We start from the raw sequence: 15,950 nt of genomic DNA on the forward strand, positions 1-15,950 counted from the left end.
AAGGCATCTTCCCACTCCTGAAGCTCCCAGTCTGGTTGGGGAGGAAGAAAGGGGAAAGCATGCAGACACAGGTACACCTAGGCTCGAGTCTCCTGGAGAGTCTTGCTTGTATACTTACTGTGTGCTTAGCACTGAGAGGCCAGAGACATTCCCAGGTCATGGCATTTCTGGGTTCAGGTTTTAAAAACATATCCCCAAGAGCAGTGAAGGCAGGACAGGGACATGGTGACACCACACTGAGTCTGCTCAATTAGCATTCAAGTGCTTCTTCCATTCAGGTTTCAAGTGCTGGGATTCTTAAGGACCCCTGCTTTAACCCAGGATATAAGAAGGTTGTGAATGTAAGCGAACTCTATGGTACCCCCTGCACCAAGAAATTTAAGAAGAAGCTACCGTTTGACCATTTTCAAGTCCAGGGCACTGGAGACTACGAGCAGTGCCACCAGAGCATCCTTAAGCTCTTCAACACCAGCTACTGCCCTTACTCCCAGTGTGCCTTCAATGGTGTCTTCTTGCCACCTCTCCATGGGAGTTTTGGGGTAAGTTTGTGAAATGGTGAGATAGTATCTAATATTGGTTAGAGTGTTTGGTGTTACAAGTTTTGATGTACAGGACATGCCTATAAAGCATTTAAATAATGTAGACCTACACACAGTAATGTCCAGATAGAACTAGGCGTTTGTTACTTGGCCTAACGATGTGAATGTTTAGGACTGCCTTCTCCATCATCTTCTTATTTTTTTCATGGTACAAACAGGGTGGCTGCTGCTCCAAGCATTGTGTCCTCCTCAGCCAAGTCACGGTAGGAAAGAGAATAGTGGTGGGAGGTTTCTCTTCATGCAGTTCTCTCATGCACCAGAGCCAACAGGTACCTTTTTAGAGGCTGTCGGCCAGACCTTGGTGAAGGGCACATCCTGAAGCCATCTGATGAAAATACCATGTTTGGCTTAGGTTAATTATTGTTTGGTTTATCTACCTGGATAAAATGAGAGTACCATAAACAAGGGAGAAGAAGGCTAGCTGCAGGAGATGCACCAGAGTCTGCTGAAAGCAAGACCCTAAGTGTCAGACGTGGGATGACTCCACTGAGGGATTTCTTCTCTAAGAAACACTTGGGAAGCAGAAGATTGGGAAACCACTAAGGGAGAATTTAAATAAGCATCGGTCCCATCACCGTGTGGAGGGTTGTGTGACTACTGGATCCTAACTCCCAATTCCTTCTTTTCCTAACCCATCCAGACTAAGATAAAGAGGAAAGATGCCCCCAATCTATTAATGATTTAGATTGCCTATTTGCTTCCTGAGACCAAACACTATTGTAATCACTGTTAAGAAGTACCTTAGTTGTACCAAGTACCAAGTACCAAGTACCAAGAAGTACCGAGAGTTGCCTACCATCCAGCAAGTGCCAATTACAAAGCCATGGTTACAGATGCATATATCAGTTGTCCACAGTGTCGATCAAAGAATCAGGCACCTTTGTCTACCTTTCTCCCTCTTCAGGAAAAAGAGTAGGTGAAAGGAGATTTAGTTCCACCCCTGGAGCCCCAAATGAGAGGTATTTGTTTGTTCATTTGCATGGTCTGTATGCCCAACCTAATGTCACATAAAAAGCCCCAGACAGAGAGAGCACAGGGTCTGTTGTCATCAGAACTGACTGAACTCTTGTGCTGTGAACTGTAGGTGCTCTCTGCACTCTTGGCCTCTGAGAGACAACAGGGAGAGCCATGGACCAAGGCATGCCTTGTGGCAAGAGATAGCTTTCCAACCTTCTTTGAAGGCTCCCGGGAAGAGTATTGTAGTAGCACTGGCTGCAGAATAGTTGGTCAGCTGCTGGCATCAATCCCCAACCAGAACCTGGCTTCAATGCCATGTGGCTAAACTGGTACTAGTTTTCTGTCATGCTTCAGGGACTAGGGTTCTTCCCTGACTTGAGCGAAACTTTTTGAAGAGGAAGGCAGAGGGCGCAATAGGGAGGTGTATGAATAAGCCTGCACAGAATGCTAAGGGCTTTCTCACTGTAGTTGGAGCTAGATAAACCCAAGTGGACTCCTGTCATTCCCGGAGCTGGCTAATCTGGAGCTGTGAGGCACAGAGCCTGTGCAGAGGGAAGACTTGCTATGAGCAGCCAGCCCTGATGCTCTATGGCTACTTTGTAAAGGCAGTAGTAAAATCAGCCTGTGTCTTCCAGTCTGGCTCCGTTGTGGCCTTGGCATCTAGATTAAATCCAGCGTCAAAGAAACTAGAAACACCAACAGGAAAGAGAGAACATCTGTTGAGAATTATTTATGAGGTAATTTAGAAATCATTTCTGAAGAACACATTGTACAACTTACATAAACAAGAAAGAGCAGAGATAGAGAAGTGTAATTAAAGTGTAATTAAGTGTAATTAAAGCTCATTTAAAATGCTTTACATATGTGTGTGTCCTGCTGGCCAGCAGCAACAAAACACGATTAAAAACCCACATACATCTATTTAAAATTTACTTATAATTTATTAATAGGTATTTTAAAATGTTGAATTAGAAATTTGTTAAGTTGTCCAGGCTGGCCTTGAACTTGCGGCCTCCTGTCTCCAACTCCCACGTAGTTAGTTGGGATGATAGACGTGTGCCACCAGCTGTCCTTCTCTTCCTCCTCCTCCTCCTCCTCCTCCTCTTCCTCTCTACGTTGTCCTCTTTTCTTCCTCCTTTGAAAGAAATCAGGTTTGAAAACATTTATTACAAATTAAACGTGAAGTTCTCATAGAATCTCAACATGACCAGACATGAAACAACCTAAGATCTTTGACAGTACAATAGAAAACTCTAGGCTTACAAGAACATATTTGTTATTAGCAAACAGACATCTTTAGGGAAAAAATGCCCAAAGCCCCATGGTGCCTAGCTAATGCCAATCTCATTATCTGGTCAAAGGGTGAAATCCAACACCTGAGGTCTTGGCCTCAATCTCCCTTTGCTTTTTACTGTCGAGGCTCCATGCTCATCTTCTGTGGTTGGACTACTGGCTGGTATAGACTGGCTAGCACCTGCCCAGCTGTAGGACGCACGGATTCTCAGCTGTTGGATCAGCTGTTTTTTGTCTCTTTGTCTGAGTTTTCTGGGCACCTGTGGTAGTTGTTGAAGTGAGGTAACACTAACCTGGAGGGGGCTTGCTAGCCTCAAGGCTTATTTGGATTTTTCTTCTCATTCTTATGGCTGCCCATTCTGCTTGCTTCTGGCAGGGACAGACTGTTGACACCCACACTTATTCCACACAGGAGAGCTGGACTCCTGTAAAGCAGAGGTGCACAAGTGTTTCTGCAGGGCTAGCTCTCACTGTGGGGCCTGTCCTCTGGGAGCACTTTCTGATGGAAGTCTCCCTTGTTTGTCCCCTGCAGTTCTGGGATCAGTGTGGAGGAGCCCTGTTATGTGGTTGCCAGTGAATGTGCTCTGCATGTTCACTCTGCAGCGGAGCCTGTCAGAGCTGCTGCCTGAGTGCCCTCTTCTCCTCTGGAAAAGAGCTCCACTGTCTGTCTGTCTGTCTGTCTGTCTGTCTGCTTGCCTGACTGTCTGTCTGTCTGTCTGTCTGAAAACTGACAAGTTGCTCAATGGGGTTGTTACCTTTGGGGACATCTGGTGTACAAGCACATCCTCCTTGGTGTCAGTCACGTCTGCTTATGAAGTCATGTCCATTTCTTACTTGGCACCATTTACTGTCATCAACTCTTCCATAATGACCATTTTTGACGACCAGCTGTCACCATCACAGTGGTGAAGCAACGTGGGCCAGAACACCTTGCATGCTGGTTTGGAGGACAACGGTGGCTGTTGGGTCTTTGCCTCAAAGCTCATGGTGGCAGTAATGACAGTCAGGGGCCTCTGAAGTCTATTCTCTGCTCTTGCTACTGCCAAGTTCCCTCAAAAACTTAGGTGCTAGTAATCTATTGCTGTGGACTAGAAGCCCTGCCAATGACCCTGACAGTTAAATTAGAACATATTTTATATGTTGCACATATTTCATGCAGTGGTAGTATGCAGAAACTGTAAGAGATAGCTTTTTTACTGTAGTACAAACTGCACTAGAATGACAAATTCTTCATGGGAAGAAGAGACGTGGAATGTGGCATGTCAACCGGAGGTTTGCAACACTTGAGCCTCACCATAAAGCAACACAACGGGGTCGTACAGGTGTTACCATTGTATAATATGGACTACAGTGATTCATTTACCGTGCCTTGATACTGCACCATTTAAGTTTCCCTCCACTGTTAGTGGTATACTATTAACACATCTGTGTTGGTTGTACGGTGTTAATCATGTAATGGTGTTAATCACACACTGTCACACATAAGTGTTAGTTACATGGTGTTAATTGTGTGATAGTGTTAACCATACACTATCACACACCATTGTTGGTGTGCATAAATTTTGATCTTTTCTCTTGGGTTTACTTCTGTTTTCATGACAGCAAATGAGGAAATGTCTTCAAAATCCAAAATGTCCTACAGTCTGAAACTCTCTGAGATCTGAGATTCTATTTCAGAGTGCTGTCATTTGCCTGTTGAACAAAGCCGAAGGTCGTAGGGTGGAAGTCCTTGAGGGGGATGATAAGATCCTGCTCCCTTTCTCTTCTTTATTCCTATGATAACACCCACCCCAAGAGTCCAATGCCCCCATCCCTGCCCAGGTTATCCCAGATGCTATCATCCCAGCAGAATCAAATGCTATTTGTATTTTGTGACTGGCTTCTTTCATTTAGCATAATGTCTTCAACAGTCCGGTCTTGTTTAGCCCCTCAGGGGACCACAAAATTCTGGAGAATTTGAGGAAAGCTAAGGATCTTCCAATCAGAAAAAAAAAAATGGACATCAAGAAGTAAACTGAAAAATCCACATAACATGTATTCGACAATCCCTGTGGTGGATCTGTGATCCCAGTTTATTGAACCTTTATCCCATAGCAAAATGTACATGGAAATGAGAGACGAACGTCCAAACAGGAGCCTGACTGTGCAGGGCAGTGTCTAGGAGTGAACACCCCACAGGAACCAGCGGCTGAGTCCACATAAAAGTTTGGAAGATTCAGACTCAAACGCTGAGAAAAATGACCCAGTCCTGACACCACCCCTAGCTCTCTAAAGCTTCTTGGCAGGGCCGAGCCAAACTAAACCCTAGAGTTTGGCAAGCAGACAAGCAAGTTGGAACAGATGAACAAGACAGAACGATACAGAATCGGGAGAAAGGATCAGTCGAAGGGCCAGTTTGGGGCCAGATTCCTGAGCCCAAATGTGGTGCTTGGTTCTGTGTCCACAAATGTGCTCAACACGGCTTAGTCTAAACAATGTCAAAAACCCCTCATTATATTCTGGTTATACCTTTTTATTCAACTGTCTGTCTGTCTGTCTGTCTGTCTCTTTTTCTCTCTCTCTTACACACACACACACACACACACACACACACACACACACACACCTACAGTCACATGCATCAAGGAAAATCCAGGGGTCCCTTAGAACCTTTGTTCTTTTCTTTGTTTTTTTTCTTTGTTGTTTTCTTAGAACACAAATGGCTGCTATAATACCAGACAACTGTTTAGACTGGATGTGCTGGAAAAATCAGGGTTAGAAAAACTTAGCCGTACAAATGAACTAATGCACACATTTACTTATTTTTGCTAAGTTAGATATGAGTTCTATATAAAAAAAAAATTTAAGTTGTGTATCTTTAAAGAAACTTCCACCGTATTTATTTTTAGCTGAAATTGGAGCAGCCAGCTTATTTGCAGCATGGGATTGCCCAGAGAGGGTTCCCTTATTGTTGGAGCCGGAGCTGAGCCCTGGGAGGCTCTGAGTCTGTGTCTCTGTGTGTTGGACGCAGCCTGAAACTCTCTTCTCTGCTCCCACAGGCATTCTCTGCTTTCTACTTTGTGATGGAGTTTTTTAAGAAGATGGCAAGTGGCAGTGTTTCCTCTCAGGAGAAAATGACTGCGATAACAAAGGATTTTTGCTCAAAACCTTGGGAAGAGGTAAGTGACCAGGAACCACAACTGTGGAATTGGTCCTGTATCCTCAGTGTCATGGAGGATGTGAATGTGCACGTGACCTTATGCTGGTTTGGCAAGAGTCCAGCCAGTGTGTTAAGGAGGCCAGAGAGTGGGCTTAGGAATGCCTTTATCACCATTCCCTGATGCTGTCTAACGGCTTACGCAACATCCCACATTTAAGCAACAAGCAGCTGCTCACATGGGGTTACTCGCTTCTTTCTAACTCAGCCATTGCTTCTTCGGTTCTGTTGTCATGGCTACAGAGTGGCCACCACGGCCTTTACAATTAAAAGAAAGAAAGAAGACGCAGATAAATCTATCCTTCATGCAGGACAAAAGAGATCATCCCAAAAGCCCCCCATCAGTCTTTCCTTTATTAAAAGGTGTTTTTTTGTTGTTTTATTTTTGATTGATTTATTTTTATGGTATGGTACATAATATGATATTTCAATGTTATATTTGCACCATGCACATTTATCAAAATAATGGCCATAATTTTCACCTTAGTCATATGCCATTTATTTATGGAGAGGACATTCAACAACCTTTTAAAATCTGTATTTTGTTGTTGCTAATTATAGTAAACTTGTTGTGCCAGAGAAGAACAGAGCATGTTTCTGTCTGGCGATGACCTTTCACCTCCTTACCAACCTCCTTCCGTTCCTTGTACTGTTGCTTTTCCTGTTCTCCGATAAGCACTGCTCCTGTCTCAAAGCTATGCAATCTCTTTGAGTCTCTATTAATTATATAATTATATATTAATTATGAATGGTTGACCTTTTAATATTCCATATGAGAAAGATCATTCAGTATTTGCCTTTTTGTGTTTGGTTTCTTTGATTTAACAGCATCATTTCCAGGTTCACCTGCATTGTACAAAAGGGAAGATGTCATTGTGTGTGTGTGTGTGTGTGTGTGTGTGTTGTGTGCAGGGCTAAGTAGCATTTTATTCTATATATAGCCTCATTTTCTCTGAACACAGGCTAATTCCCTATCTGTACTGTTCTGGATAATGCTGCAATAAATGAGACTACAGGTATCTCTCTGAAATTAATTTTATTTCCTTCGGATAGTCACAGAAGAGTGACTTGTGGGTTGTGCAGAACTACTTGATGGGTTTGAGGAGCCTTTGTACTGTTTTCTCATCACGACAACACTGATTTCTGCTCTGCCAACGGCACGGCAGGGATCCACTGACAGCATGGATTGTGCTGAGCCATGCAGTAGGAGGGCTTCCTATCCAGCGTCTGCTTCAGGGTGAACATTTTTATTGTGGTTTTGCTCAGTTTTCTGATAAGGTTTATTCCTAGGCTGTTTGTTTGTTTGTTTGAGGCCACTGTGAGGGAAATTATTTTCTTGATTTCTTTTGTCTGTAAGGTCATTTTTTTTGAAATAATTATTTATTTATTTTATGTATGTGAGTACACTGTAGCTGTCTTCAGATACACCAGAAGAGGGCATTGAATCCCATTACATATGGTTGTGAGCCACCATGTGGTTGCTGGGAATTGAACTCAGGACCTCTGGAAGAGCAGTCAGTGCTCTTAACCACGGAACCATCTCTCCAGCCCCTTTAAGATCATTTTTAATACACAGCAAAGCTACTGACTTTTTTGTGTGTTTATTTTTGTATCCTACTACTTTAACTAAATTGTAACATGGAAGTGTTTTCTGGTATCATTGCTCTAGTAAGTATTAGATCAAAAGAATGAGGCATGATGGACATGTCTGCAATAGGAACAGTTTGACTTCTTTCCTTTCCTTTCCTTCTCTGGTTGTCACTTTACTCAGAACTTATACGCTGTACTGACACCCAGTGGAGAGTGGACAGAGGAAATGCTCTCTGCTTTTCCCTGTATGGTGGCTATTGCTTTGTGATGGGCAGCCTTCATGTGTTCTTTCTATTCCTTCAGGGCTCTTATCAGAAGGAATGGACTGCTGGATTTTATCAAAGAGCTTTTATGTATCTGTTGAGATGACTATATGGTATTTTCTTGTGTTTGATTTTATTATATGCAATGTCACATTTATTGTTTTCCATATGGTGAGCCATTCTCACATCTTTAGAATGAAACCAAACTTGATCATGGTACATGACTTTGGTAATGTATTACCGATGTGATTTGCAAGGAAAGTGTTGTGAGTTTCTACTACAGTTTAAGGAAGAACCAGCAGGAGGTGTTCCATACAAGAAACAGGAAGTGATCCCTCCAAACTGACTCTGCAAGTTAAGCATTACCCTAATACCAAAACCAGACAGAGAAGACAGGAGGGAAGTAGAGGGAGGTGTCAACTTTTTTAATGAACATAGATGGTGTGTGTGAAAAAGAGAGAGGGGAGGGGGAAGAAACAGACACAGAGACAGAATCATCAAGTAAGGATACAGATTCTGAGTTGGTAACTCTGGGGAGAAGATTGGAGCCTTCCCAAGGGATGCTGATGTTGACCTCCGAGCTAACCCGAGTGGCAAGATTTTGTCGGACATTATCTCCTTAAGATGCCTATAGAAGCTCTGAGTAATGACTCTGTGAGTGTCATTTGAGAGACTGATTGAAGAGACCCACAGACTTCCCTTGGATGAGGCCCTCACTGCTTTTAATGCGCTAACATGATTGTTGAGTAAGGGCTGGAGTGAGATGCTGAAGCTGACTGTTTGAGTAAGGGCTGGAGTGAGATGCTGAAGCTGAAGGGATGGAATGAGATGCTGAAGCTGAAGGGATGGAGTGAGATGCTGAAGCTGAAGGGATGGAGTGAGATGCTGAAGCTGACTGTTTCTGAAACTCCTAGACGGAAGGAACTTCCATTCTGCTAGTACACTCACAGAGAGCCCCGAGGAAGAAAAGCTTCCTCAGGAGACTTGAACATAAAACCCTGTGGCCTCTGAAGGAGTGACACACTATCCCCATAGCCTGTGGTAGATCCTGAACCTCAGACCCATGTGAGCTGGGGACTTTTAATCTCATCACTGGGTCTAGTAGTGAGAAGGAGCAAGAGAGTGACCTACTATAGAGGTGTGATATTTCCTTCATTTTTCTTTTAGGTAAAGGCATCTTATCCTACAGTGAAGGAGAAGTACCTGAGTGAATACTGCTTCTCAGGTGCTTACATCCTTTCCCTCCTTCTGCAAGGCTATAACTTCACAGGCAGTTCCTGGGACCAGATTCATTTCATGGGCAAGGTAACTTGGGAATCTGTTGGGGGTGTGAAGTTGGTAACAAAGCAGTTTTGAACTGAGAAAAAGTGGGAGTCAACCCGATTAGTTTTGATTAGGCTTGATGCCTGTTCCACCATTCCACTGGCTGGCATTCGTGACAAGCCTTTCTGGGAAGAGCAGGCAGTTGTAGGCTGTCTCTATTTATTGATGGAGATTCACAGTTTCCCCATTCTGCGCATAGAATTGTAACTGGTTCTCGAAGAGTCAGTACTTCATTAGCCACTGCCCTGGCTTCAGAATCCCCCCAAAGGCCTCCTTTGTGATCCAGGAAATGAAGAACTTGGTCTCTTATCAGCCTTGCTGCTGGGCCTGTTACTTGGCAACCTGGCCTAAAGTGAGACCTAGGAAATAACCTCTCTGCTGTGCTCTGCCACAGCGCCACCTGCAGGCATCCAGGAGTAAAGCAGCAAGCATCTGTATGACCCCCTGCTTGCTGGGAAATAAAATGGTGCTCTTTGTATTGCTAGCCCGGGGCCTGCTAATGCCTACAATATGTTCACCAGCTTTTAAAACACAGCGATCTCAGACAAACCAAAGCATCGAATCAGGACTGTAGCAGCTCCACGCACACTCTCGCGGTACTACTGTCTTCCTTGCAGATCTTGCTCATTTAAAGGAAACTTTCCCTTATTATAAACATCCCAAACTTCCTTCCCCTCTGGCAGTCTATTCCTTTTGTTGGAAAGGTCTCTTTTAGATTTGGTTGATATGCAGGGTAATCTTGATTTATATTCTCGGAATAAATGCTACTGAGTGATCTGTTGTCTCTAAGTCCAGGTAATGACTCCCCTAAATCTGGAAACTTAAAGGTTTCCATCTCACATAGAGAGGAAAAAATAGTCCTTTTGCATATTGTTATCAGTATGGATCATGTTTTGGAAGAAAGGAGAGTATTATAAGTTGGCACAATATGTGCTGAAAGCCATAAGAAAGTACACATCATTTTGTCTCATCTTTCCGTTCCTTAGATAGCAAGTAATTGGTTAAAATGGCTAAAAGGCAGTCTACACTGGCATATGTTTTAAAGATGGTAAAAATATTTTAGTGATGATCCAGAGATATATTAAGGAGGCAATGCTCATAAGTATTTCTAAGTGAATTATCCAGATGCAATGTAATATCTATTTATTTGTTTTGTAAAAACAACAGCAACATGTTCATAGAGGATAGGAAGGAAGTGTCACAAAGAAAGGACACTAGTGTCCTGAGTGGCACTGTGTGCAGAGTTTCTTTAGACTTGTCTGTGTCTGCTAACTTCTCTACGTCATCATGAACAGCTTTTGTAATAAAACCTTTCCAAAATTGTTATTCAAATACCACCCATATTCCTGTAAGTTCTGAGTGGCTGGAAATTGTTTTTCTAAAGGTGGGAAGGTCAGAGGTTGCTTTATAATTTAATAAAGATCCTTTCTCAGAGAGGTACATAACCTTCTAACTTTATAAGGGTGACTTGCTAGAATTATTTCCCGAGGCTTTCCCTCACGAAGCCCTGGTCCTACGTGGCTTTTCTGGCCTGGAGGGATGTAAAAGACTAGTGCCAATCATTAATGCTTCATCTTTTTATCTACTTCCTGTCCCCTTTCACTTAGCTCCTCAACTCATGAAATAGAAAGAATCCTGACCTCCTGTAGTCTGTTTGAATTATGTGCTCCCATCTGGGTGAACTGGACAGCCAACCACCAAAGTTGCTGACACTCTAGACTATAATGGTGATACTCCAACCTCTCTTTTAATCATTTGCTTTGATATTCCACCCCTTTCCACACACATCATTCTCAATGTAACATATACAGTTAATCTATTGTGTGAACTATACAAGGTGTTCTCTTCTTATTGGTTATTCAGTGTTATGTGCGTGGGGTTACACGAATACTGCAAATTATTAGTTTGGACCATGAACAAGATTTTTTCCCCCTTCTGTTTACAGATCAAAGACAGCAACGCAGGGTGGACTTTGGGCTACATGCTGAACTTGACCAACATGATCCCCGCTGAACAGCCGTTATCCCCGCCTCTCCCTCACTCCACCTACATCAGCCTCATGGTTCTCTTCTCCCTGGTCTTAGTCGCTGTGGCCATCACAGGACTGTTCATCTATAGCAAACCTTCGTATTTCTGGAAAGAGGCAGTATAGCAGGAGCAGCCAAAATTTGCTGGCTGGAGAGAGAAAACAGCCTGCCCAGAAGCGGGTTCCTCCCTGCAGGGGAGGCCCGAGTCACCCTTCCCTGCTTACCTGGACAGTCTAGACCAGCATGAAGCTTCTGAGGCTTCCTGAGGCCTTTCCTTGGGGACACTCAACACCCTCTTCCTCAAGGACTTCCTGGTGATACTGTCTTGTCTTTTCCAGTTATCCTCTTTCTCCTTTGTCCTCTGTGCTTGGGCTCACAACTTTCATGATCTGTGCTTCATAAAAGAACAATCTCAACTTTGTCTCAAAGAACTAAGAGTCCTGAGTGCCACACTGCCCAAGCTGAGCTGGCTGAAAGATGAGACTCAGAAACTGTCTCAGCCATAGCTCTGGGACACTTCCTTCCCATATCTCCTAATAAAGCCATGCAGTGCCTTCGGAGAGAGGAGACACAAACCCATTCCAAGCCTGCCCTTTGGATAGGAGAATTTTTCCAAAGTAGGTAAATCTGTGCTAAAGCCAAAGAGTCTTTGCAAAGGAGCTTGTGTGCTCAAGCAGCTAGCGTGACTCACCGTCTACTGAAAATAAGAATGGAAACACATTGTATGTTCCTGTGTGATGCCAAAATGCTACCAAGTAGAACACAAAGGCCAGAGAGTTTTGAACCGTGGATGCACACATAGGCATTCAGGGCAGTATGCGGCAGTGCTATCCACAACTAGGAAGAAAGCTACAGTTACCACCCAGGATGGGAAAATATATCCTCTAATGCATCTTCTAGAGTTTTGTGTTTATTTTATGTTAAAATACACATAACATAAATTTCGCCACATTTACATTCAGCCTAGTACCACCGAATGGAATTTAGTACATTTACAACGTTATACAACAATCATAATTTTGAAGATTTTGCTTTCAGTTTTTTGTGTATGCGTGGGTCTGTGCAAATGAGTACAGGAAACATGGTGGCCAGAAGAGGGCATCCACCCTTCGGAGCTGGAGTTTTAAGCAACCAGGTGTAAGCTGTTCAGTGTGGGTCCTGGGAATCAACCTGGAGCCCTCTGCTCTTAACCTCTGAGATAAGAGGTTAAGTTAACCTCTCCAGCCTCTACACCACTATCATATAACATTCTAAAACCAAGAAGTTGGCCAGGGACAAGACCATACATTGGTTTTCTCAAACCACAAGCCTTTTTCCACTGATGGCCCAACAGATTCTGCAACACAGAGACAGCACAGTGGGTTTGAAAGCCACGCTGCATCTTATTGTCCCAAGACTTTGTTTAGTGAGGGGAGGCAGGCTTCTGCCCTGCCATGTTATTTATACATCAGGTGTTGCTGCTGGTCCTCCTGTGTTATACAAGCATATGCCTGCTTTCTTTCTGTCATGGAGTGTTTCGTGGGTAATGAATAAGTGGCTATGGACCTTCATTATGGAAATGTAAAGAGATCTTGTATCTTTCCTATGAGTATTGATGCAAGAAGTAACTGTTTGGCAGGATTGAGCACTATTGTATTCTCGGCCTAACTCAAGCTGTCTGTCTGTCTCTGGTCTGGGGACTGACTACTTAGAAAGGAAAGTCTCCTGCAAGCTAAAAGCAAGTGTCCTCAATCTCTTGGGTAGTCAAGCCATTTATATATATATATATATATATATATATATATATATATATATATATATCACATCTCTTCTGCTATTCACAGCTGAAGATACTGGCTAAATTGTTGTAGCTGTCATTGACTGAGCATCTGTGGTCATGCCCTGTGCTTATGCACATTGTGTCTTCTGTTCTCACAGCGGTCTGAACACGGGGGTTCTTACCACTCCCAGGGCCCGTGGTAGAGCTGTGTTCAAACTCACATCTGCCTCGAGGTTTGGTTTTTTTTTTTTTTTTTTTTTTCATTTTCTTTTGTTTTGATTTTTGTTTTTGTTATTGTTCTTTTCAAGACAAGGTTTCACTGTGAAGCTCTGGCTGTCCTGGAACTTACTATATAGACCAGGCTAGCTCAAACTCACAGAGATCCATCTGGCCTCTGCCTCCCATGTACTAGGATTAAAGGTATGCACCACCACCCCTGGCCATTTTTTTTTCTTTTTTCTTTTTTAAACACCCACCACTGCTGCTGCTGCCAATATGTTGGAATTCAAAATTACAAGTTTCCTTTGGAGAACAAAAGTATTTTTTAATTACAATTTTATCTTGTTGCCCAAGTTTTTAACTAACCAAACAAAACATCCAACTCAATGGAGACAATTAGGGACTACCTAATCTCAATTCCATAATCCAGGGGTCATCTTTGGGTCCTCTGGGTGGAGCAGGCCAAATAAAATGAGTCACTACCAATATTTCAATGTTGGGTTGCACATTGATTATAGTTAATTTTTAAATTACCTGTAGACTTTCATTCAGGACACAGAATCTGGTTCTGCTAACCTTGTTCCTCCAAAAGTTGGTGATTTCTTTTCCTATGAACCTGACTGGGCAACCAATCAGCAGAAGTGGTTTCATTTGGAGATAAAAATGAAACTATGGGACTAGGCTTTGTGTATGCACATGGATGTATATGAGAGTAAAAAGTGTCAATTCATCTAAATAAACAAGTAAGAAATGTAACATGTCCTTCCGGTCTGCGCCTGAGCACTGAGCAGATCTTGAGCTTCACCTCTGCACCCAATCCCACAAAACCCAGAGGAGGCAGGACTCCCAGGAGCTCTAACCCCAGCTGGATCTTAGGAGCATATCTTGAGGGTCAGTTCTGGACCCAATCCCAAAAGAACCAGAGGGAACTGGACTCCAAGGAGCTCTAACATGCTCAGGAACATAGGATCATAGGATCACCAGATCTCAGGAGATTGGTCACTCCAGGATTTCTGGATCACTGAGGCAGCATGATTCTCAGGAGCTCTTACACCCAGGATCTCAGGATCATAGGATCACAGAGACAGCTAGACTCTGAGGAGTTCCGACAAAAGCAAGATAACAGGACAGACAGGCACCAGTCAGAGACAGTGAGTGTAGGCAGCACTAAAGATAACCAGATGGTGAAAGGCAAGTGTAAGAATATAAGCATCAGCAACCAAGGGTACTTGGCATCCTCAGAACCTAGTTCTCCCACCATAGCAAGTCCTTAATACCCCATCACATTGAAAAAAGGAAGATTCAGATTTAAAATCGATTCTCATGATGATGATAGAGGACTTTAAAAAGACATAAATAACACTTTCAAAGAAATTGAGGAGAACACAGGTAAACAGGTAGAAGCCCTTAAAAAGGAAACAGAAAACTCCCTTAAAGAATTACAAGAGAACACAACCAAACAGGTAAAGGAATTGAACAAAACCACTCAGGACATAAAAATGGAAGTAGAAACAATAAAGAAATCACAAAGGGAGACTACCCTGGAGATAGAAAACCTAGGAAAAAAGGAGTCATAGACACAAGCATCACCAACAGAATACAAAAGATAGAAGAGAGATTCTCAGGTGCAGAAGATATCATAGAAAATATTGACACAATTGTCAAAGAAAATGCAAAGTGCAAAAAGCTCCTAACCTAAAACATCCAGGAAATCCAGGACACAATGAGAAGACCAAACCTAAGGATAATAATAGGTATAGAAGAGTGTGAAGATTCCCAACTTAAAGGGCCAGTAAATATCTTCAGCAAAATTATAGAAGAAAACTTCGCTAACCTAAAGAAAGAGATGCCCATAAACATACAAGAAGCCTACAAAACTCCAAATAGACTAGACCAGAAAAGAAATACCTCCTGTCACATAATAAGACACCAAATGCACAAAACAAAGAATATTAAAAGCAGTAAGGGAAAAAGGTCAAGTAACATATAAAGGCAGACCTATCAGAATTACACCAGACTTCTCACCAGAAACTCCAAAAGCCAGAAGATGCTGGACAGATGTCATACAGACCCTAAGAGAACACAAATGCCAGCCCAGGCTACTATACCTAACAAAACTCTCAATTACCATAGATGAAGAAACAAAGATATTCCATGACAAAACCAAATTTATACAATATCTTTCCACAAATTCAGCACTACAAAGGATAAAAGAAAGCTCCAATATGAGGAGGGAAATTATATCTTAGAAATACCAAGAAAGTAATAATCTTCCAACAAATCCAAAAGAAGATAGACACACAAACATAATGCCACCACTAATAAGAAAAATAATAAGAAGCAACAATCACCTTTCCTTAATATCTTAACATCAATGGACTCAATTTCCCAATAAAAAGACATAGAATAATGGACTGGATATGTAAACAGGACCCAGAATTTTGCTGCATACAGGAAATGCACCACAGTGACAAAGACAGACACTACCTTAGAGTAAAAGGCTGGAAAACATTTTTTCAAGCAAATGGTCCTAAGAAACAAGCTGGAGTAGCTATTTTAATATCAAATAAAATTGACTTGCAACTTAAAGCTATCAAAAAAGATAAGGAAGGACACTTCATACTCATCAAAGGAAAAATCAACCAAGATGAACTATCAATTCTGAACCTCTATGCTCCAAATGCAAGGGTACCACTTTCATAAAAGAAACCTTACTAAAGCTCA

General features: G+C 42.5%; 1 protein-coding gene across 4 annotated transcripts in view; it reads left to right on the plus strand.

Moving 5' to 3' along the window:
• Positions 1–13,982, plus strand: part of Entpd1 (ectonucleoside triphosphate diphosphohydrolase 1) — an 80,459-nt gene extending 66,477 nt beyond the window's left edge. For all 4 annotated transcript variants that reach the window (XM_034488909.2, XM_076920900.1, XM_076920902.1 and 1 more), the window contains exons 7-10: positions 279–539; positions 5,888–6,007; positions 9,066–9,203; positions 11,167–13,982. In XM_034488909.2, coding sequence (XP_034344800.1) covers positions 279–539; positions 5,888–6,007; positions 9,066–9,203; positions 11,167–11,373 — 726 coding nt within the window. In that variant the 3' untranslated portion in view covers positions 11,374–13,982. The remainder of the gene's footprint in view (positions 1–278; positions 540–5,887; positions 6,008–9,065; positions 9,204–11,166) is intronic.
• The last annotated feature ends 1,968 nt before the right edge of the window (positions 13,983–15,950 follow it).

This window comes from Arvicanthis niloticus, chromosome 1, assembly GCF_011762505.2.
Source record: "Arvicanthis niloticus isolate mArvNil1 chromosome 1, mArvNil1.pat.X, whole genome shotgun sequence".
In the NCBI taxonomy this organism is placed as follows: Eukaryota; Metazoa; Chordata; class Mammalia; order Rodentia; family Muridae; genus Arvicanthis; species Arvicanthis niloticus.